The sequence below is a fragment of the Lagenorhynchus albirostris genome, chromosome 1 (assembly GCF_949774975.1).
Source record: "Lagenorhynchus albirostris chromosome 1, mLagAlb1.1, whole genome shotgun sequence".
Lineage (NCBI taxonomy): Eukaryota > Metazoa > Chordata > Mammalia > Artiodactyla > Delphinidae > Lagenorhynchus > Lagenorhynchus albirostris.
In genome coordinates, this window is record NC_083095.1 from 141,742,800 (window position 1) to 141,767,809 (window position 25,010).

The 25,010-nt window shown below is 41.1% G+C and overlaps 1 protein-coding gene across 4 annotated transcripts in view; it reads left to right on the forward strand.

Moving 5' to 3' along the window:
- CERS3 (ceramide synthase 3) overlaps positions 1-25,010 on the forward strand; it is a 122,698-nt gene that overhangs the window by 65,958 nt on the left and 31,730 nt on the right. For all 4 annotated transcript variants that reach the window (XM_060155535.1, XM_060155552.1, XM_060155525.1 and 1 more), the window contains one exon: positions 14,268-14,421. In XM_060155535.1, coding sequence (XP_060011518.1) covers positions 14,268-14,421 — 154 coding nt within the window. The remainder of the gene's footprint in view (positions 1-14,267; positions 14,422-25,010) is intronic.

Below are 25,010 nucleotides of genomic sequence, written 5' to 3' on the forward strand. Positions count from 1 at the left end.
GCCAAAAATAAATAAATGAATAAAAATTAAAAAGAAAAAGAAAGGAGAGGCTTCCCTGGTGGTGCAGTGGTTGAGAGTCTGCCTGCCGAAGCAGGGGACACGGGTTCGTGCCCCGGTCCGGGAAGATCCCACATGCCGCGGAGCGGCTGGGCCTGTGAGCCATGGCCACTGAGCCTACGTGTCTGGAGCCTGTTGCTCCACAATGGGAGAGGCCACAACAGTGAGAGGCCTGCGTACCGCAAAAAAAAAAAAAAAAAAAGAAAAAAAGAAAGGAGAATGATCAAACCAGAAGAAATAAAGACATTATTAAAAAAAATTCCTAGATTTAAGAACTCATTCTCTTGCCAGCATTTCTGGATTTCAAGGAGAATTAGTTACATGCATTTGGCATTTTCTTGATCTTGATACTTTGCTGAATTCACCAGCCTACTGCAGAGGGCAACCAATACCACTGTTTGCTGTCTTCAGGAGGTTGGGCTGTGAATAAACCAGTATTAACAGACTTGACTGAAAAAATTTTTTGTGGGTAAAAATTCTTCTGTACTGACATTGACTGATCTTCATTGTTTGGAAGCTTAAGGAGAACCTCACCAAGCTATTGGAAGTTTGGGAGATGGGTTTTTCATGGTTTTTGAAAGCATTAGTTGCAGTGTATTACTCTGACTTAAATAGCCATCCCATCAGCTTGAACATGTTACACAACCAAGTGGTGGTACCAAAGAGGAAAAGTCAGTTCCTTGTTGTTAGTCTGGCTCCCACCATCTGTCTAAAACTTGTAACTCTGCAGACTCACTTTTCAAGGATATTTTATTAGTCCAGATTTGTTGGGAATTTACCATGGACCAAACAAAGTGCAGACAGGCCCATTTCAAGATTCAGATATTTTAGAGGTTCTGTGGGAGGTGGTTCGCCATCTAGTTGCTCTGTTCTTCTCAACTGCTTTTGTACATTTTGTGGTGAGGTGAAGGGTTGAGTGGGGAGAAAGGTGACTGGGGTGGTACCATCTGAAAGTCGTCTGAAACCTTGAGAAAAAGAACAGGAGTTTTTTTTTTTGCTTGTTTGTTTGTTTTTGCGGTATGCGGGCCTCGCACTGTTGTGGCCTCTCCCGTTGCGGAGCACAGGCTCCAGACGCGCAGGCTCAGTGGCCATGGCTCACGGGCCTATCCGCTCCGTGGCATGTGGGATCTCCCCGGACCGGGGCACGAACCTGTGTCCCCTGCATCGGCAGGTGGACTCTCAACCACTGCGCCACCAGGGAAGCCCAGAACAGGAGTTTTACATCATGCGTGTCTTTCCCTTTCTTCTCCTTTCCTTTTATTCCCCCAGCCTCAAGCAGATTTGCTTTCCCCTCATGAGTTTCCTTTTGTGTCCATACAACTGTGTCCCCAATTCTCCTTTCTTCCTGCTCTTTTCAGGGATCTAATTTAGCCAGTTTTCAGTCAGTGTCAGCAAGAGTTAATTACCTTGATTTTCTAAACAGTGTTACTGTCAACATTAGGTAGACATTCCAGTTGGCACTGGCCAAACTGCTTTAATCTAATTGCCTGGTTACCCCCATTTATTTGCATTTTTCTTCAAAAACATTTAAATCTCAGGCTTACGTTATTCACATTGTATTCCCAACTATTGTATTAAAATAATGACTTCTGTATTTGTGAATTATTGGACGTATCTATCTACTTGAATATTATACAAATACCACCCGAGATCATTCGGTTAGAAAGACCCTCCGAAGGTCAGATAAACGGTGCCCCTGACTCCTGACAATTTTCCTCCATAAATAAAAAGAGCAGATAATAATTTAGTCCAGGCTGATTGATCTGAAGGGAAGGAGCACTGTTTCAACTGAAGTTTCTGAGTGGCAGTGCTGGCTCATTGCTTTGTTTCTGGAACTCACCACTGCTAGATGTTGTGAGGAGCTCACGGATGAGTGAGACGCAGCTCCTAGCCTGCAGCAGTTCATGATGGCAGTAGAAGAAATCTTTGTATCCACCACCTTTTCCATGTATTTGAAGGCTATTAATACTGACCCATATTTTTTGGATATTCCAAAAAGAAAAAAATAAAACATTTCCTGCAAATCAAAACTACAATGAGGTATCACCTCACACTAGTCAGAATGGCCATCATTTAAAAGTCTACAAAAGTCTACAAATAATAATTGCTAGAGAGGGTGTGGAGAAAAAGGAACCCTCCTACACTGTCAGTGGGAATGTAAGTCAGTGAAGTCACTAAGGACAACAATATGGAGACTCCTTAAGAAACTAAAAAATAGAGTTACCATGTGATCCCACTACAATCCCACTCTTGAGCATATATCTTGGAAAAGATGAAAACTCTAATTCAAAAAGATACATGCACCCCAGTGTTTATTGCAGCTCTATTTACAATAGCCATGACATGGAAGCAACCTAATTGTCCATTGACAAATTAATGGATAAAGAAGATGTGGTACATATATACAATGGAATATTACTCAGCTGTGACAAAGAATGAAATAATGCCATTTGCAGCAATATGTATGGACCTAGAGATTATCATACTAAGTGAAGTACAATAAGACAGAGAAAGACAAATAATCATATGATATCACTTATATGTGGAATCTAACAAAATGATGCAAAGGAATTTATTTACAAAACAGAAATAGACTCACAAACATAGAAAACAAAGTATGGTTACTAAAGGGGAAACGGGGAGGGATAAATTAGGGCTTTGGGATTAATAGGTACACACTACTATATATAAAATAGATAAACGACAAGGACCTACAAAGGAATTATATTCAATATCTTATAATAACCTATAATGGAAAAGAATCTGAAAAAGAATAGATACATATATGTATAACTGAATCACTGCTGTACACTTGAAACTAACACAACACTGTAAATTAAATAGACTTCAATTTTAAAAATGGTTAAGAAAATAAAAAATAAAACATTTCCAACAGTGAATAATACTCAAATAAATAGCTTCCTTATCTCCAAGGTTACATATGCTAGTGGTAACTTTATTTTCCCCACCAGTGGTTCACAGGACTTTGGGCTTCATCTTTTGATGATCCAGGTCTCACTGGTATAGAAAAATGGTACCCTGAGAAGCCTCATACGAAGGAGAATTTTGTGGGCAATGAGGCCATATAAACCCTTGAAATGGCTATCAGAGAGAGGACAGTTTTAAGAAAAGACGAGACACAACAAAGCTGAAAGCATACAGCAGTGCTCTAAGCTGATGTCCATCAGAGAGAGACAAGAGTGAGGACACAATGGTCCTTTCTTTCCTCCTAAGGCCTGGGGCCTCTGTTCTGAATGGTGAGTCAGGGGCAGAGCAGGGGTCTGATGGTGCCAGGGTCAGCTTCCTTGCCCTTCCCACAGTCATCAGAGGAGAGGAGGGCCTGCACCGTGCCAGAGAGGCTCTGTTGAAGTATCTCAGAACTGGACTTTCCAGTCACAAAGCTTATAGAGGAGAGGGCAAATGACACTGCAGGTGTTTGCTCTGCATCTCGTTCAACAAGGAGCTCTCAGGGGAGCTCCTTCCCACACCCCACAGGCTTGGCACTTCTGTTGCTGCTTGTAAACTTATGAAGGACAGCGACAACAGTCCATAGAATTTTAGAATTTTAAATTCATAATTTAGTCCAACCCCTTTATTCATTTATGTGTTTGGAAATAATTTTAAGCTCACAGGATAATTTCAAGTATATCACAGAGAACTCTTACATATTGCCTTTACCCAGATTTACCAGTTAACGTTTCCCCCATTTGCTTTGTCATTTTTTCCTCTCTCTCTGTTTCTCTTTCTCTTTCTCTCTCAACACACACACACACACACACGTGCTCACACATGTGGGTGTGTGTGTATATATATACATATATATATGTATACATATTTTTTCTGAACCAGTTGAAAGTTGAAACCATCACGTCCTTTTAATCCTAAATAGTTCAGTGTGTATTTCCTAAGGACAAGGACATTTTTCTACAGAATCACAGTATAGTTATCAATTTCAGGAAAGGTAGCAATCTACCATCCATGTTTCAGTTTTGTCAGTTGATCCGATAGTGCCTTTCATTGCTTTTTTCCCTCACTATTGGATTTGGCCCAGGATCACATTCTGCATTCAGTTGTCACCTGCCGGGAATAGTCCTTACTTCTTCTTGCCTTTCGTGTCATAGATATTGTTGAAGCGTTGCAACCCTGTTTGTTTTTCACATGAGAAGTTAAGATAGTTCCAGGATCGCACAGCTAGTTATGAAAGAATCAAGATTAGAAACAGAACATTTGAAACACAAAAGAGATATGTTTCCAGTTAAGTTACTAAATTTGATAATTAAGAGCAGGCATCATTGCCTTACCTAAGTATTATTAAGTTTTCTTCAACTACTTGGTCACTTCGAAATATAAGCCATCTCTAGAATGTTAGGTGAGCAATTATGCACCTGTAGAACCAGTATTTGTTATCCTGAAAAGGCTTAATGCTCACACCTACAATTAGCAAGAAAAAAAGACCTTTAACTTTCCTTAGAAAAATTACTTTTGGTGGCTGCCTTATCAGCCCAGCAAAACCAACTACTATTTATACCAACAATGTGATTTTTTTCAAACCATGTAAACTTTGGTGATTGAGTAAAGAGTAAAAATGGGGAAAAAAACCCCAAACAGGAAAAAGGCCAAGCTTTGCAATCCACAGGCACCATGGTAGTGCATCCGTTTGTACAGGTTAAAGGCCAGCGTACAGAGCAGAATTGAGGAGTATTCTCTGTGAAAAGGGAGATTCCACAGGACCCACAAGGTAAATGTGCAAGTGTTTGTGGGTTCACTCGTGTGTCTGCACACTTGATACACAAAATTGAGAAAGGCAGATTTGTTTTTTTTCCTTCCCATTCTCCTTTTAGCAAAGGACCAGAAGAAATCAAGGCTGAGAGATTGGACCATCTTTTAGTGAGGGCAGTGAGACCCATAGAAAGAGGCCCTGAAAATGCCAACTGAAGCCCCATAACTGCTGTCCTCCCTTCTGAACTCCTCTTCACTTCTTGGGCCTCCTGTTCCCTCTGTCCTCCCACAGCACAGGGTCCCCACTCCTCCTTAGCTGGCTCCTCCCCTCCAAAGCGGCCTCCTCCTTCTCCCTGATATGCAGAAAATTCAGCTATTTCAGCGGCACCCCCCCTGGGTGTTGCCCTCCCTGTATTATTAACGAAGCCCTCTGCAGTAGGAAAGGGGGTGGTGGTGGAAAGCCATCTCGTCATAATGATGGTAATAGTAATGTTATAACTACCATTTCTGAGTGCTTACTATATGCTAAGCTCTTCCCATCTGTCAACTCATTTAATTCGCATAACAACCTGACAAGGTGAGACCTGTTTTATTACAGAAGAAATTGAAGCCCAGAGAAGCTACGTAACTTGCTGCAGACCCCAGGGAAGCCATGATCCAAATCTAGCGGGCTCCAGTGCCCATGCCATTGACCTCTCCTCTCTGCAGTGGCTTGGCTGTCTCTGAAGGCATTTGTGTTTAATGGCAGTCTCTTCTGTTTCTAGGACTCTGCAGTTTGCAAAGCTGGCTGTGTGTTTCTCTGGAGCCGCTCATTCAGAGATGTGGGGTTAGTTCTACCCAAGGAATGGGAGGTTGTGCAGGTTACCAGGCAAGAAAATAGCAGCCTTAGCCCTGGAGCCCAGCTCTGATGATTCTAGGCCAGGTGTATCACTCTTCTTTCTAAAACTGGCGAAGCTTCCCAAAGCTGTTACTACGAAGGCCACACCCTTGACCTTGACTTTCAAGTCCAACAGGAGATGGCTGCATTCACCAATCCAGCTTTATCTTCACCCCACCCCCACCCCCTGCCACTCCTCTCCCTGAAGCCACACTGGTCTTCTTTTAGCCCTTGAATTTTCCATGATGCCTCCACCTGAGAGTTTTGTATGTGTCCTTTCCTCTGACTGGAATCCTTTTTTCTGTGTCTTCCCTTCAACTAGAGGGAAGAGGGAAATCTCCATTCAGTCAGAACCCTGCAATATGCTCCCTGTCCTTTTCTTTCTTTGCATGGACCACAGTGAGTTTAATTATATGTTTAAGTAATTATTCACATTCTCTGATAGAATGCATGAAGGAGATATTTTTTAGTAGATTCCTTTGTTAGTTTTGACACTGACAAATTCCCAGTAGGAGACCTTGTATGGGACCAGGCCCTGGAACAGGTGATGGGAGGATACAGAGATGAAGGCATCATGGCTGCTGTCTTTGGAAAGCTTGCTAGCTAATGAGGAGTCAACTAATATAAGAGCTTTTACTGCAAGGCAGGGTGAATCAGCCAAATGCTCTAAAGAAGCTGGTATCAGGGGAGCCCAGAGAAAAGTTATAAATTCAGAGGTGAGCAGAATAGCACAGAGATTTTGGTATGGAGAGGGCCATGCTTTGATAGGTGAAAAGAATTTCAATTGAAAAGGGAAAAGGCATTAAAGGCTAAGTGAGTCCAGAATAAGGCACACAATTGCTTAAGGACCCAGCAAATCAGAATAGCAAATTGGCTTTATATATATTATTGCCTATAATCCCTGTGGATGCAGGCACCAAAATGTAAGCCCTTCTAGTTCAGGAATTTCAGTCTGTTTTATTCATTGCTGTATTTCTGGCTCCCACAAAGTTCCTGGTAGCACTTTGGTGCTTAATAAATATTTATTGAATGCATAAGGTAGGTACTCATTGCTTCCATTTTACAATTGAGAATATGCACAAATAAGTGACTCAAGATTACATAGAGCCAAGATTTTAAGAAAATATGGAAAAATATATTTTAAAATGTTGGGGGTGAGAAAAACCTTTTAAAACCTAATATGGAGGAAACAATTGTTTCATATAAAGGAAACAATTGATAACTTTTGTTACAAAAATGTTTTAAAAATTGATTTGTCAAGAAAAATTATAAACAAAGTTGTAAGAATCAAAACCATGTGATGTTATTTAACATGATTAAAAAGTAATATTATAATCCTTAACATATAAAGAGTACTTAAGAGTCAACAGAAAAAGTAAATACCCCAAAAGAAAAATGGACAAATAGATACCATGAAGAAGCAGTTCACAAAAGCACAAATCACAATAATTTTAAAAACTCATATATATATCTTCACAAGAAATAAAAATGTAAATATATAAATAGTGTGATATTGTTTTACGTAGCAGCTGACAAAGTACAATGTTGGTCAAGATCCAAGGAAGCAGATACTCTCATACACTGGGTGCAAGACTATGAATTGGCACAGTCTTGCTGGAAAGCATCTAGCAATACACTTCAAAATGTAAATTGAGTATACTCTTTGACTCAGGATTTTAGCAATTCTAAGGAAATATCAAACAATTTTATCAAAATGTCTTTACAAGTAATATTCTGACAGTGTTCTTTATTTTTTTTCACTGTTGTCAATTTAATTAATACTTTTGACTACACAACCTCCAAAAGAGTAGTTCTCAATTTAACCAAAGCACTTTCCATGATGCCAAAAATTAACGTTTGGTTGCTGTCACTCTTGCAACAAAAGTACTTGGACAACTGCCAAATGCAGAGCACTCAGGTGGGTACCTCAGGATTACACAGATGCAGTCAAGAGCTCAAAGAAGCCTTCAGGAAAACTTGTTAATTCTTTGATTTTCCTCAGCAACTTCTCCCCTCTCATTTTCTTTAGCAAATATCCAGAACCACCAGTAGTCTCTGTAAATGTACTATCCAACTATTCAACTATTCAACTCCTCACCCTCAGCAAGGGTTGCCTTTAATCAAGCAATTGGCTGGAGTGGAATTCTAACCCAATGCTTTCAGCACCATCTTGACTCCCTTTTTTTTTAAAAAAAAATATTTTTGGCTACGTTGGGCCCTCATTGCTATGCACGGGCTTCCTCTAGTTGTGGCAAGCGGGGGCTACTCTTCGTTGCAGTGCGTGGACTTCTCATTGTGGTGGCTTCTCTTGTTGCAGAGCACGGCTCTAGGCATGCGGCTTCAGTAGTTGTAGCACATGGGCTCAGTAGTTGTGGCTCATGGGCTCTAGAGTGCAGGCTCAGTAGTTGTGGCGCACGGGCTTAGCTGCTCCGCAGCATGTGGGATCTTCTTGGACCAGGGCTCGAACCTGTGTCCCCTGCACTGGCAGGTGGATTCTTAACCACTGCGCCACCAGAGAAGTCCCCTATATTATTTTAAGTAGTGTCAATCCCTACTCTGTGTCAATCTACTAGGTTAACACTACCACCTCCCAAAGTCCTTCAATCCATTAGGTCCTTTCAAAGTCCTGCTAGTGTTAGAGGGTTTCCTGCAGAGGTGGGGGCTGGCTGTGGCTCACCGTGGGGTCAAGGACACTGGCAGCAGAAGCTCTGGGAAGCATTCCCTGGTGTGAGCTCTCCCAGAGTCCACCATCAGCCCCACCAAAGAGCCAGGCAGGCTCCAGTGCTGGGTTGCCTCAGGCCAAACAACCAACAGGGAGGGAACCCAGCCCCACGCATCAGCAGACAAGCGTTCTTTATAATACAGTGAAAATTTGGAAACAACTTAAATGTCTATCAATAAGAGATTAGCTAAATAAGTTATAAGATCTATAAGTGGATTTCTACGCAGCTATTACATAGGATGGTATGTAGTATGGGTTGGCAAACTGGCTCACGGGCCAAATCCAGTTCACTGACTGTTTTTGTTAATAAAGTTTTACTGGCACACAGCCACACTCATTTACTGATATATTGTCTATAGCTAGTTTCACACTACAATGGTCACTTGAACCTTTGCAACCGAAACCAAATGCCCCAGAGGCCTGAAATATTTACTGTCTGTCCCTATACAAAAATGTTTGCTGACCCCTGATTTATAAATATGTTCATTGTCATGGAAAGCTCTCTGTAACATATTATTGAGTGATAAAAGCAGGGTAAAAAATCATAACCATAGTGTGATCCCTGTTATATGAAATCATGTGGTAATGGGGAAGGGGGAAAAACACCTTAAATAATATATTTTTAGGAAAGATGTCTTAAATTATGTTCACCAGACATAATATATACTGGGTTACCTGTGAGTTGTGAGATTTTAATTTAATTTTTACTTAACCTCTTTATATTTTTCTGTAATTCCTAAGTTTCTAAAAAAATTTACATAAGTAAAACGGATAAATGGCTATTATTTTTGTTATATTGAGTTCAGAGTTCATATTATTTCTTTTAAAAAACTTAATTAATTTATTTATTTTGGGCTGCATTGGGTCTTCGTTGCTGCATGCAGGCTTCCTCTAGTTGCGACAAGCGGAGGCAACTCTTCATTGCAGTGCGCGGGCTTCTCATTGTGGAGGCTTCTCTTGTGGAGCACGGGCTCTAGGCACGCGGGCTTCAGTAGTTGTGGCACACAAGCTCAGTAGTTGTGGCTTGTAGGCTCTAGAGCCCAGGCCCAGCAGTTGTAGCGCAAGGGTTTAGCTGCTCCGCGGCCTGTGGGATCTTCCTGGACCAGGGCTTGAACCCGTGTCACCTGCATTGGCAGGCGGATTCTTAACCACTGTGGCACCAGGGAAGTCCCATATTATTGCTTTTTGAATAAAGGTCTTAAACTAATAACTCACAAAGAAAGGAAATAGAGCTACTAAGCAGACTGTCAAAGGGAACTGTCAAAGGTTGCAAAAAATGCAAGTTGAAATTGTTTTGGAGGGAGGATGGGGCAGCCTGCAGGGGCAGCAGCTCCTGCCTTCTCTGCAGCTCGGTAGCCAGGGGTGGAAGGAAGCCTCAGGTGAAACCCCAAGTCAGACCCCACACTGCATCCCACTGTCTCATCTCTCCCCCCTTGTTTTTCTTTTACCATTTGGTTTGTGGTTCTATCTGTTCGTGGTTTTTTCTTTTTTCCTTCTTTTCTTCTGAGCCGTGTGGCTGGCAGGGTCTTGATGCTGCGGCCAGGTGTCAGACCTGAGCCTCCAAGGTGGGAGAGCCTAGTCCAGGACATTGGACCACCAGAGACCTTCTGGCCCCATGTAATATCAATCAGCGAGAGCTCTCTGAGAGATCTCCATCTCGACACTTAAGACCCAGCTCCACCCAACGGCCAGCAACCTCCAGGGCTGGACACCCCATGCCAAACAACTAGCAAGACAGGAACACAGCCCCACCCAATAGCAGAGAGATTGCCTAAAGTCATACTAAGTTCACAGACACCCCAAAACACACTGCCGGACGTGGCCCTGCCCACCAGAAGAACAAGATCCAGCCCCACTCACAAGAACACAGGCACAAGTCCCCTCCACTAAGAAGCCTACACAAGCCACTGAACCAACCTCACCCACTGGGGGAAGACACCAAAAACAACAGGAACTGTTAACCTGCAGCCTGTGAAAAGGAGACCCCAAACACAGTAAGTTAAACAAAATGAGAAGACACAGAAATATGCAGCAGCTTAAGGAACAAGGTAAAAACCCACCAGACCAAACAAATGAAGAGGAAATAGACAGTCTACCTGAAAAAGAATTCAGAATAATGATAGTAAAAATGATACAAAATCTTGGAAATAGAATGGAGAAAATACAAGAAACATTTAAAAAGGACCTAGAAGAGCTAAAGAGCAAACAGATAATGATGAACAAAACAATAAATGAAATTTAAAATTCTCTAGAAGGAATCAATAGCAGAATAACTGAAGCAGAAGAATGGATAAGTGACCTGGAAGATAAAATAGTGGAAATAACTGCTGCAGAGCAGAGTAAAGAAAAAAGAATGAAAAGAATTAAGGACAGTCTCAGATACCTCTGGGACAACATTAAACACACCAACATTTGAATTATAGGGGTCCCAGAAGAAGAAGAGAAAAAGAAAGGGTCTGAGAAAATATTTGAAGAGATTAGGTTAGATTAGTTGAAAACTTCCCTAACATGGGAAAGGAAATAGTCAAGTGCAGGAAACACAGAGAGCCCCATACAGGATGAATGCAAGGAGAAACACACCAAGACACATATTAATCAAACTGTCAAAACTTAAATACAAAGAAAACATATTAAAAGCAGCAAGGGAAAAGCAACAAATAACATATAAGGGAATCCCCATAAGGTTAACAGCTGATCTTTCAGCAGAAACTCTGCAAGCCAGAAGGGAGTGGCAGGACATTTTTAAAGTGATGAAAGGGAAAAACCTACAACCAGGATTACTCAGCAAGGACCTAAATGTAAGACCAGACACTATAAAACTCTTAGAGGAAAACATAGACAGAACACTCTATGACATAATTCACAGGAAGATCTTTTTTGACCCACCTCCTAGAGAAATGGAAATAAAAACAAAAGTAAACAAATGGGACCTAATGAAACTTAAAATCTTTTGCACAACAAAGGAAACCATAAATAAGACAAAAGGCAACCCTCAGAATGGGAGAAAATATTTGCAAATGAAGCAACTGACAAAAGGTTAATCTCCAAAATTTACAAGCAGCTCATGCAGCTCAATATTAAAAAACAAACAACCCAATCCAAAAATAGAATACCTAAACAGACATTTCTCCAAAGAAGATATAAGATGGCCAAAAAACACATGAAAGGATGCCCAGCCTCACTAATTAGTAGAGAAATGCAAATCAGACCTACAGTGAGGTATCACTTCACACCAGTCAGAATGGCCATTATCAAAAATTCTACAAACAATAAATGCTGGAGAGGATGTAGAGAAAAGGGAACCCTCTTGCACTGTTGGTAGGAATGTAAACTGATACAGCCACTATGGAGAACAGTATGGAGGTTCCTTAAGAAACTAAAAATAGAACTACCATATGACTTAGCAATCCCACTACTGGGCATATACCCTGAGAAAACCATAATTCAAAAAGAGACCTGTAACACAATGTTCATTGCAGCACTGTTTGCAATAGCCAGGACATGGAAGCAACCTAAGTGTCCATCAACAGATGAATGGATAAAGAAGATGTGGCACATATATACAAGAAATGAAATTGAGTTATTTGTAGGGAGGTGGATGGACTTAGAGTCTGTCATACAGAGTGAAGTAAGTCAGAAAGAGAAAAACAAATACTGTAAGCTAACACATATATATGGAATCTAAAAAAAAATGGTTCTGATGAGCCTAGGGGCAGGATAGGAATAAAGACGCAAATGTAGAGAATAGACTTGAGGACACAGGGAGGGGGAAGGGTAAGCTGGGATGAAGTGAGAGAGTAGCACTGACATATATATACTACCAAATGTAAAATAGATAGCTAGTGAGAAGCAGCTGCATAGCACAGGGAGGTCAGCTCAGTGCTTTGTGACCACCTAGAGGGGTGGGATAGGAAGGGTGGGAGGGAGGCTCAAGAGGGAGGGGATATGGGGATATATGTATACATATAGCTGATTCACTTTGTTATACATCAGAAACTAACACAATATTGTAAAGCAATTATACTCCAATAAAGATGTTAAAAGAATTGTTTTATTTTTTAAATTAGCAAAGTTTAAACCCACTTAATACTGGTTAGGGGGGTTCAATAAAACTCTTCTTTCATAAATTGCTGGTCACCTTCTAAACTGTTATAATTTTGGAAAATAATCTGGTAAAGTCTTAATAGCTTTTAATATAACCTTGAACTTCTATACTTTTAATGTATGCCTTGGAATAGTATTCTCACCTTTAGGAATATACACATCTAAAGAAATAAACTTTGATTTGGGAAAGACAATATACACCAAGTTTTTCAGGTAAAATGTTTTTGATTTAAAGTTAAATGGAATTGAACGTAAGATCCCACGCGTGCTACTTTTACTACAGTGGCAAAGTCTCTACAGGACAATAGCAAGTGCTGCTCAAGATGAGCAGCAACTGGAGCTCTTGGACGTTGCTGGTAGGGATGCAAAACAGCCACTCTGGGAAACAGCTTTTCAATTTCTTATAAAGGTAAACATATACTTTCAGTGTGATACCCAGCAATCCCAACCCTATGTATTTACCCTTGAGAAATGAAAACTTATGTGCACACAAAAACCTGTACATAAATATTTATAGAAGTTCTGTCCATAATTGTCAAAAACTGGAAATAATACAAATGTTCTGTAATGGGTACATCCACACAATGGAATGCAACTCAGTAATAAAAAAAAAGGAGCGTGCTGTTGATACCCACAACTTGCATGAATCTCAAAGGCTCTATGCTGAGTGAAAGAAGGCAGTCTCAAAAGCTGACACACTGTATGATTCCATTTGTATGGCCTTCTTGACAAGACAAAATTAAAGGGATGGAGAATAGATAAGGGGTTGCCGAGTGTTAGGCCTGGGGATGTGACTACAAAGGGACAGCACTGGTGTTTGGGGGATGATGGAACTGCTCTGTCTCCATATTGTGGTGGTAGTTACACAAATCTATGCACATATTATAATTCATAGAACTGCACACCCCAAAATAGTCAATTTTACTATATGTTAATTTAAAATTAAAATAAATACATGTAGGAAAAAATAGAAGATAACACACAAAAATTACAGTATTATTTGTTTAAAATCATGATTTTATGGGCAACTTTCTTATTTTTCCAATTTTATATGAATAAATTATTTTTATAATTCGAATAATATACTTACAAACAAACCTATCCAGGAACTCTAAAATCCTAGCAGTGTATGCAGTTTGGGAAGACAACAGATAGCCTTCATACTGCAATTGTATCTGAAGGCACTGTGCATTCTGGTCATCGAGGGCAGTTCAAATTGTGTCCAGGAGTCTGTTTATGAAATTAATAAAGTATGCAATTCACTTTAGAAAGTGGAAGTAGAAGTAATAACAGAACTTTTGCTTCCTTAAAAAGTCTCTTTTATCCACAAAATTTACTCTTGTAGAATTCCTCACTCACTTTTTTCTTTCCCTCATTCACTTTTGATGCCAAATAAATGAGATTGTGTCAAAAGGCAATAATAACCCCATATACACATTCATTATCTCGTGTTATCCAATCCTGAGAAGGTGAGTGGGGTTAGTGTACACTCATCTCTTTGCAGAGAGGAAACCGAGGTAGAGAAACATTGGAGTGTAGGCAGCATGGCAATAAAAATTCCATTTGCTTTAACTTTTCTCCCAGGAGGCAGACTGTATTTTTTTGTGGCTTGCCAATAATGATATATAAGGTAATATTATCATATTGTTTTCTCTTGAGACTTTCCTGGACATCATTAGGAATGAAATAAGTGTTGTATGCCTTGAGAGATAAAGTATTTGTTTTCTTACTGAAAATTCACAAGTACTTTGACTGTAATGAAATACTCTCATCTGTTTGGTTTTTCAGGATTTTGTATTTCACGCTGATTCTGCCTCTGCAGTACCTTGAGCCTTTCTTTTCATGCATCTTCCTCAACCTACAGCTCATGGTCCTGCAAATTCTTAATCTTTACTGGGGCTACTTCATCCTGAAGATGCTCAAAAGATGTATATTCACGAAGGTAAGGGCTGTTCAAGTCTCATTGCTCTTAACAAATAGATTTCATTGCCAGATTGAAGGTGAGGCCCAGCTGGTGGAACATTCTACTTAATTTATAGTTAACCAGAATTTTTTTTCTTGATTTGATCCGTCTTGATAAAAGTTTCTCCAAACTATAGATTTTTCATTAAGTAGATTTCTAAGGTGTTCTTAAGAAATTGCTTTTATTAGAGGACAAGGGTTTTTTTGAAAATTTCTGTCCAAAAATTGAATGCTGCTTCTTAAAGAATGTCCTAATAAGTCTAAATTTGCTCCAGTTTGGGGCAAGCTTTATGGTGTTGGTTGGGTACTGTTTCAGATCCTTGGTTTGTTTACCTTTGCTGAACATCCAATTTGCACATAATGCTCTCCCCCTGAGCTTTCTCTTCCTTTCTGAAACTTTGTCCATCATTTGCCTATACTTTTTTCTGAAAACATCTTCTTCCCTAAGAAATTAATAATACATTTTAGACAAAAGAAGGGGCTTTTCTGTTTGTTTTGTTTTGAATTCTAGTTTTTAATTTCAGAACAGGGGAGGAGAGGGCTTCAGAAATGAGTAAGACATAATCACTGCCTTTGGGGAAACAGCCCAGCATATAGTCGGGGAATATTCACCTACTCGCAACTTACATATATTGTACAGAATGTCCGGTGCTGAAGAGAGGTCCCAGAAACTTGCTGAGAAAGACAAAAGAGAAATTAGGGGACCAGGGAAAGTTTCACTGAATAGATGGAATTTGACTGGAGTCTTTAAGGCATGTTAAAAAAAAAAATCAAATCACAGCTCCTTCCTTGCCTGGAAATCATACATCCAAGGGAATTTTAATTAAGAATCTTTCAAGGTAAAAAGTTACAGCTGGCTCACTTTTGGGTGTTACCTAATCCATGTATAACACAGCATTGTATCGTGACCAGAATGAGTGACTCATATGTAACAGGTATGCTGGTAATTTATCAGATAAGCTCATTTTTTGATCAACTCTCTGATTAATTCATTTTCCTACTTTAGCAATTGTGTCTCAAAGATCATTGAAGAGCTGACAAATGAAGTGGATGTGGCCATAATTGACCTCTAGATCTGCTAAATCTAGACAGAGGTATAGGAAATTGGGCTACATCTGCATTAATCTCAAGCCAAATCCTGAAAGTTATTTTACTTTTTTAAACTAAATTGCTGACTTGAGCTTGTTTTCCTGAGAGTAGATTCTTTCCTTTAAAGCTGGAGTGCCCAAAAAAAAAAAAAAAAATTTCATTGAATGGTTCTAGTTTATTAATGTTCTAAATAGGTTTTCTATGATCTCTGCAAAAGTTATTTTATCCCTAAGTGACAGATACAGTTCAAGTAACTGAGATAAACTTAAGAATTTGAGCAGTTAGACAATTTGCACATCCAGGGGTTGGACAGAAGGCAGGTCACTGAACTGAGCCTGCCTGACCTTTGGGTCCAGCCTTCCTGGAGCTCCTGTCCCTAGGCAGAAATGGTTCCCTTATTAACTGGTGAGTGACAGTAATTACAGGCTTGGAAGGGATCCAGGCAGAACAAAACTTGGAAACCAGAAAATACTCTTGTTTGGTTTCATCATGATTTTCATATTTCTGATCTCTAATGGGTTGTACCAAGCCTGATAAAAACCCAGTGGGTTGGGGAACTGTGGACAGGAATTCCTGATTTCTCATGCTGTACTTTGGAAAAGCTGTTTCCAATTGCAATTTGACAGCAGCAGTGGAGGCCCCCGCGGCCCTAATCCTTGCAGTCCGCATGACTTCAGCTGGCTTGCATGTGCGCTCTGTTTTCCACAGCAGTGGCAAATCTGGCTGTGAAATCAGCTTCTTCCTCCAAAGCCATAAAGCCGACTTTTAAAGAATGCTGTTTGAAGGCATAGTTGCATTGCAAAGGGGAGGAGAGGGACAGAGGCAGGAGTTGAAATTTTTAGAGGAACAACTAACAAGTCAGTTTTCAATTCTATTTAATAAATATTTAGCATTTCATACACACCACAATTGTTACCAAGGTGACTAATTCTTGATATTTAAAAAATGGAATTGCAGAGGTTTGTAGGCCTCCAAAAAAAATTTTTTTTTAATCCTATAACAGCAATTGAGAATTTGTCTTTTCAAGTTCTTTATGTCTGGCAGGGCCCTAATAAGTAATTTTGAATATGTAAATGAATAAATAATTTGGATGGCAAGTTACAAAATAATTTATTAATCTGTTTATGGTCTCTATGAATTTGCATGGTAGACTGAAAAGACAAAAGTGATTATTCTTAAAAACAGTGATTTTTTGAAGTATTCACATCTTATTTTCCCTAAACAATAATATCGTTGCATGCATATGATGAATGAGGACCTTCTACCATTTCTACCTTAAAATAACAATATCACTGTAATTTCAGGCCACTAACATATACACACCATAGTTAGCAGTCATCTTGCTGTTTGAGAACAAGAGTTGGCACTGAAACTTAACTGGTTCCTGTAAAGTGGATGATTTTGTGATGAACTACCAGCCCACACATCACATCCGAAGTATGACGGGCTGACATATTCAACCTGTCATTCTCTTCGCAAATATGAGAAGTGCTTTCAGAGGAAATTAGAAGAAGCATAGCATGCTTTCGTTTAATGTTACTTAAGAGAACTTGATCATCCTTAAGCTTTTATTTTCTTCTTTCTAAATATCATACTGAGTGCTGGCCAGCTTGAGCATGTTTCTGTGACATCTTAGGCTGGTTCATTGCCAAGACGTGGAGGTGGAGCTGTAGCCTGCAACCCTTACACCCAGGCTGGAGAAGCCAGCCCCTTGGCCACTGGCCCCAGCCATCTACTCTCTACAGGCAGTGTCTCTTAAGTTCACAGAATGACATTTACACATGCTGAACTGTTTCAGTTAAAGAAAGGAACCCTCTAATAAACATGAGGAAACTGAGGCCTCAACCAAATTCACACAGTAATCGCATGGCAAAGCCTGAGTCTCTTAACTTGTAATACTTCACCTTTTCTAATTATTCAGGGAAGAAAATTAATAACCAGAAAATTAATTTTAAATACTTGTATGGAGTAAAAAATAGTGAGTACAGAAACAAATTGAGTAATCAAGATAGTAGATTAAAACACAGATCCTTCAAGTTATTTTTGAACTTTTTAAAAGCATAAAAACAGTTTTGTAATTATTTTTTAAGTAATTTTTTATTTTTAATAATTTTTACTTCCTAGTGAAACATTTAGGGTAATAGCTAAGACTACAGGCTCTGTGTAGAGTCAAATCTTAGCTCTCCCATTTATGGCTGTGTGATCTTGGGCATATTATTTCTATTTATTGCCTCAGCTTCCTCACCTGTAACATGGGGCTGATAATATTAGTGCCTCCCTTACAGGAGAAAGCCCTTAGAACAGCATCTGGCATCCAGTGGGCACATGATAAACATTAGCTGCCATCATCACTGTCACTGTTACAATATACACGGGTTCCTTGGGCAGACACCTTGTGAATTCCAAGTGGCCTGACAGTTTGCTCTCACTCAAGCTCTCTCTTCCATTTGGTTAAATAAGGCTGCAGCTGATGTCAGGGGTCAGAGTCCTAGACTTTCCACCAGTGGCTCTAATGACAGTTTCCTAAGCTGTCTTCTGCCAGTTGACTTTCATGACTCACATTCTAGATGGCACTTTTTGACACATTCTCTCAGATATCAGCATATTAGGGAAGAAATACAAAATCTGTAACTTCCAAGAAGACTTCAAGTCTCTTTTGTTAGTAGGCAATAGTGGATGTAAAAACTGCCATTTGCTGAACAAGACATTATAAAAATACCACAAAGGCTGACTACTGAGAGTGTTAGAAAAATGCTATTGGTTTATATTTCCATATTTCTGGATATTTATATAGATTAACTAGATTAACAATCTATTCAAGAAACAACAGTGGAATTTATAAAATTTGATAACAAAAATAACTTTGCAAAGTTGCTGGGCTCAAAGAATTTCAAATTTGAATATTCTATACTACATGTTCAGCCCAGCCACAAAATAGAGAATCCCATAGGATTTTAGAGCTAGAAGAGACCACTAAATGTCTACCAGGACACCAGGACCCTCCTCACGGCCTTGCTACTGTGGCTTACCACTCATGTTCATGTAGATGGTAGTCTCTCTTGTATGGAGGAAGAGAGAGCTGAGTGAGGAAGGGACGTGCCTTACCCGAGGTCACACAGGAGTAGGGATTCCTGAGGCTAATTCTGTGCTCTCTGCCTCCCCAGGAATAGTGTGCATCTGTGTGTGTGTGTGTGTGTGTGTGTGTGTGTGTGTGTGTGTGTATGTTTAGTGGGCTTACGCTCCGTTCCCACAAACTTCATGATCTTATCATAAACTTTGCTTGGTTACCTTACAAATAATCAATTAATTCCAGCTCTTCATAGAGGGTTCTCTTTAGAAAATCTCATTAAGGATATTCCCATTAGGGAATTTCCTGGCTTAAATCAGTCATAAACCTATTTTGTGTTTTTTTTTTAAATAAACCTGAAGTGTAGAGTTGTTTAAAGGAGCCAAAGTAGACTAGGCAACCATCTGAATGGTTCTAAGATAATAAAGAAAGGGAAAAAAAAGTATCATGAGTAAAAGCCAAGCCCTACAATAAACTGGCCTCTTCCCAGCTCCATATGCCCCCAACAGAATTCCTGTTGCTTTGCCTTCGACTGGGAGGCCTCCAAAACAGACCCACAGGTACAGCCAGGGCACCAAGGTGGTTGCTTGGGAGAAGACCCAACCTCACACTCACAATGGAGATGGAAGCGGCCCAGAACTGGAAGGAGGGGGTCACCTGCTAAAAGGGAAAATGGAGGCTCAGAGGGAGAAAGGGACTTCGTAAGGCCATGCAAATCAGGACTGGAACCCCCAGCAACCTTCTCAGTGAATACCTCTTTTCCACACCAGGATAACATTATGCAGGCATTTTCTTACACTGGCATGGTCATAAAACAAGATTTTATTTCAGTTTTCTTCAATCCACTCTCTCTTCCTTTGGAGACATAGAAAGCAGCTGGGTGCCGGCAGCTGAGTGGGGCCTGTTCCCTCTAGAAGATTTCAGATGCTGGGTGTCTGTTTAAAAATTGCGGACCTGGGGCTTCCCTGGTGGCACAGTGGTTAAGAATCTGCCTGCCAATGCAGGGGACACGGGTTCGAGCCCTGGTCCGGGAAGATCCCACATACCGCGGAGCAACAAGAGAAGCCACGGTGATGAGAAGCCCGCGCACCACAATGCAGAGTAGCTCCAGCTTGCCGCAACTAGAGAAAGCCCGCACGCAACGAGGACCCAACACAGCCAAAAATAAACAAATAAATAAGTTAAAAAAAAATGGCGGACCTCCCTTCCCTGCAATTGCCCGTGAATTATGTAATTATACTACAGTGATTTTCCATACTTACTTTATCACATATTGGCTCCCTTTGTGTGTGCTCTTAACTTTTTTGTCTTATGTGTTTTCTAACAATGGTTTTCAAGATACTGTTCTTGGAGGTACTGGACTATGCAGGTCGTTTGATGGACAAGAGGTTAACTGAAGCTCTTATAAAAGGAAGGGACTTGTTCAGGTGAGAGCTGTCCCATGAAGCATTTTTGAGGATAGCAATGGATACTTAAATCCTGCTTTCTTTCCTCTGTCCCAAATGTTGACCTGATGCTCCCCTGATGGTATTTCGCTGAAGCTGAAAAGGAGGGTGAGCTATGGGTGAAAAGTGAAGAGATAAAAGAAGCTCTGACATCTCTTGTACCCACAGTTTTAAAAATAATTTCACAAAATGCAGTGGGTTTTTATATATTCCTGAAAGGAATGGATATTCTTCATTTTATTAGTAGAAAAACAGACACACAAGTACATGCACGTAAATACACATACACACACAGATGTTGTATATGGAACTTGAGTTTCTGTTTCTGTATCAGCCTAGACAAGGGGACAAGCACAATTCATGGCTTGTTAATAAATCTACGCATTCACACCAGTATGTGAAAGCTTTATTAATGGCCTCTTGGGGCAGAGAGATTGGTAAGAGCAGGTGTGGGGGGAGAGTGTGCCCTGGCCAACACTGTCCCTGTTTACCTCCCAGTTTTCTGTGGCTGCACCCCTCCCTGTGTGGGGCGAGGTCCCACCCCCGACTACAGAAGTCTCAGAAGGGAGCTTTATGTAACACAAAAGGAACCCTATTCTTGAAAACTCATTCTGTTTGTAGATATGGATAAAATTAGTTCCTTTTTAAAACATTTTCATTTTGATTTATCATGTGGGCTTTAGCGCTTGAATGATTTATGATGCAGATGGCTTTATCTGAGTTCTGTTTTGGGGAATAACAAGCATGCTATCTGTGGAACTCTGACTCTCAGTGGGGCTGTTTTCTGCAAATGGTGTCTCCTTGCCACACGCGGCAGACTCAGGAAATCTTAAAGCGAGCAGCACTGGGCACGTACCCTCTTCCTGTGGCTCTGAAGCACGTTCTGCAGGCCTGCCCTGAGACCTGTCATTTCCTCAATGTTGCTCGAAGCAGCTCAGGCCTGTAGGTATACTTCTGTAATGTTTTCGGTGTGAACCTGGAGACTGTGGTCAGATCTTTTAAGGGAATGGGATTGGCAGTTCTTACTCGTTGGCTGGGTTGGGACCTCTGACCCAGTCTCTGGAGCACTGCGCTGAGGCCTGGCCACAATGGGGACACAGTCTAAAGTCAGTACTGGTCCCACCCAGTAGCTACACCGGGTGGCTACTTATATCATGATTTGATAGAAGCCAGTCAACCTCCCTGCACCCCTAACAATCAATTTACCCACTTCTCTGGGTGTGAGATGGTGTGAAGAGTATAGGGAAAGTCCAGCCTCCTTGAGACCCCAAGATCTTGGCTGTCCAGAAAATGAATAATGAGGAGAGGGTAAAACTCAGTGAATGCGTAGAAGAGACCTAATCAAACTTTGTCTACTTTCTGTAGCCATTGTTTCTTCCCCATATCAGTTGTGAGTATTTGTGTGTGTGTGCACATGTGTATACACAGAAGGCTTTTAGGGGTACTCTGGGATTCCACACCTGTGAGGGAGGGAAAGGAGCTGGACTGGGCAGAGGGAGAAATTAAACTGTGATGCAATTGCTACAAAGGCCTCAGCCAACCCTACAGAGCACTCTAGAGCTGAGTGGCCCTTCAGAGATATCCCAGTTGAAGCAAAGGGGCCAGACCTCTGTACCCCAGCATTAGCCTGTTACTGGACATGGGCTGCCCTGTGGAAAGGGGCATAACTCTGGTCAAGGGAGTTCCCTTCATCCAAGGATAAGACCAGAGAAGGACAGAGCTGGGAGCTCCCATAGCTGGGAAATTAGAGCTATGGTCCTGAAGGGGTTTCTGGGCTGTGCATTATGGTGTCCACATGGCCTCCGATCTCTGCCTGCCCTACCCCGAACCTAATGCCAGCCCCCACAAACAGGATTGCATTTACCCTCTGTAGGGAGGCAGACTAAGGATCAAAGGGTATGGCTTCCCAAACACTGAGATGTGAGGCCTTAGAGAAGTTATTTATTTTTTCACCCTCTGCTTTCTTTCTTTCTTTGTTTTTTAATTGAGGTATAGTTGATTACAATATTATATTAGTTTCAAGTGTACAACATAATGATTCAATATGTTTATAGATTATATTCCATTTATGGCTATATTTCCCCATGCTGTACAATATATCCTCGTTGCTTATTTATTTCCTACATAGTAGTTTGTGTCTCTTGATCCCATACCCCTATCTGCCCCTCCCCCCTCCCTTCTCCCCACTGGTAACCACTAGTTTGATCTCTGTATCTGTGAGTCCATTTCTGTTTTGTTATATACATTCATTTGTTTTATCTTTTAGATTCCACATGTAAATAACATAGAGTGTTTGTTTTTGTCTGACTTATTTCACTAAGCATAATACTCTTTAGGTCCATTCATGTTGTTGCAAATGGCAGAATTTCATTCTTTTTTAATGGCTGAGTAATATTCCATTGTATATATATACCACATCTTCTTTATCCATTCTTCTGTTGATGAGCACTTACTTAGGTTGCTTCCATGTCTTGGCTGTTGTAAATAATGCTGCTATGAACATTGGGGTATATGTATCTTTTCAAATTAGTGTGTTTGTTTTCTTCTGATATATGATGGGACTTGCTGTGGGATTGCTGGGTCTTATGGTAGTTGTATTTTCAGTGTTTTTGAGGAACCTCCATACTGTCTTCCATAGTGGCTGCACCAATTTACAATCCCACAAACATTGTACTAGGATTCTAAATGATAATCTTGCTGGGTAGAGTACACTAGTTTGCAAGGTTTCCCTTTCAGCACTTTAAATACATCATGCCACTCCCTTCTGGCCTGCTAAGTCACTGCAGAAAAATCAGCTGATAGCCTTATGGGGGTTCCCTTGTATATGACTCTTTGTTTTTTTCTTGTTGCCTTTAGAATTCTCGCTTTATCTCTAACTTTTGCCATTATAATTGTGATATGTCTTGGTGTGGGTCTGTTTAGGTTCATCTTATTTGGTTCATCTTCTGTGCCTCTTTTATCTGGATATGTTTCCTTCCAGGTTTGGGAAGTTTTCAGCCATAATTCCATTAAATACATTTTCAACCCCCTTTTCTCTCTCTTCTCCTTCTGGGATACTTGATGATATCCCAGAGATCCCTTAAACTATTTCCACTAAGAAAAATAATTTTTTTCTTTTTGCTGTTTTGATTGCGTGATTTCCATTTTTCTATCTTCTAGATAACTTACGTGTTCTTCTGTATCTAGTCTGATGTTTATTCCTTTTAGTGTGTTTTTTTACTTCTGTTATTGTATTCTTCAGTTCTGACTGGTTACTTTTTTTATATAAATTTATTTATTTATTTATTTTTGGCTGCACTGGGTCTTCATTGCTGTGTGTGGCTTTCTCTAGTTGCGGCGATCAGGGGCTACTCTTTGTTGTGGTGTGTGGGCTTCTCATTGCGGTGGCCTCTCTTGTTGTGGAGCACAGGCTGTAGGCATGCGGGCTTCAGTAGTTGCAGCACGCAGGCTCAGTAGTTGTGGCTCGCGGGCTCTAGAGCGCAGGCTCAGTAGTTGTGGTGCACAGGCTTAGTTGCTCTGTGGCATGTGGGATCTTCCTGGACCAGGGCTCGAACCCGTGTCCCCTGCATTGGCAGGCGGATTCTTAACCACTGCACCACCAGGGAAGCCCTGACTGGTTATTTTTTATACTTTCTAGTTCCTTGTTAAAGTTTTTCACTGTGTTCATCCGTTCTTTTCCCTGATTCGGTTAGCATTCTTATTACTAATGCTTTTAATTCTTTATCTAGTAAATTGTTTATTTCTGTTTCATTAGTGTTGTTTTTTCAGGGGTTTTCCTTGCTCTTTCAATTGAGACAAATTCCTCTGTCTTATTTTGCTTATCTTCCTCTCTCTGTGAAATTAGATGAAATAGTTACCTACTGTGGTCTTGAAGGGATGTCCTTATGTGAGAGCATCCCTATATAGTCTGCATGTGCCCAGTGGCTTTGGTGGGAGAGTTGGATCTGGCATGAACACAAGTCATGTCTTTCCTCAGGGTGTACTGGCAGCTGTCACCTTGGTAGGAGGTGGGCCTGGAGAAGGAAGGGCTAGGACCAAAGCCAGGTGTGAGGTAGGGCTTCCCCTCTGCTCAGTGGATGTCACCCCCCTATTGGGGGTGGGGTCATGTCCCAAGTTTCTGGAGCAGAAACCCTGAGGGTCAGGTGGAGCTGGCACAACTCTTTTTAACTGTGTGCTCTACACCCCTCCCAGCACTGGCATACTCAGCCCCAGTGGGAAGCAGTGCTGGAGCAAGATGGGCTGGTGTGGGTATTCAGCGAGGGACAGGGCAGCGGCTGTGGCAGTCTGGCTGCCAACAGAGATATAATCTGCCTCTGTTGCACTGTCTCTGCAATTGCCAGGAATGGCTGCCTGCTTCCTGCTCAGGTGCCGCTTAGGGTTTGAGCTGCCACAGCATCTCACAGCTGAGCTTTCTCCTTGGTTGTGGCTGCCTATGTTCCCATGTGGAGTTACAATGCAAGGCAAACAGTGCTGGGGTGTTGGGTCAGCTCAGGCTGGGGTGCGCACTGAGGTGGTCACGGGAGACCAGTCAGCCAGCCATGTGGTCTCAATCCACCCTTTCTGCCCTGCCTTGGGAGCAAGCAAGCATTCCCACACTCCTCATGAGCAGAGTCCAGGCTTCCCTCAGCCCTTATGTTAGTACCACCAGCCCTCCAACTAGCCAAGGGGTCTCATCTTCCCTTTGTCGGACCCCAGAGCTGAGGTGGCCAATATGTGGCTCAAACTGCTCACTCCCCAGGGAGGATCTCCACCCATTTCATCTTCCTTTTCTCTGAGTCCCCTCCCAGGGGCACAGGTACCGACCCAATTGCTTCTTTTTCCTTCCTGCTTGATTTCGCATGTATCTTTCTTATAGCCTTGGTTTACAGGAGTCTTTCTGCCAGTTTTCAGTTAGTTTTCAGTGAGAATTTTTCCACATATAGGTATATTTTCAATGTGTTCATGGGGGGAGGCAAGTTCTGTGTCCTT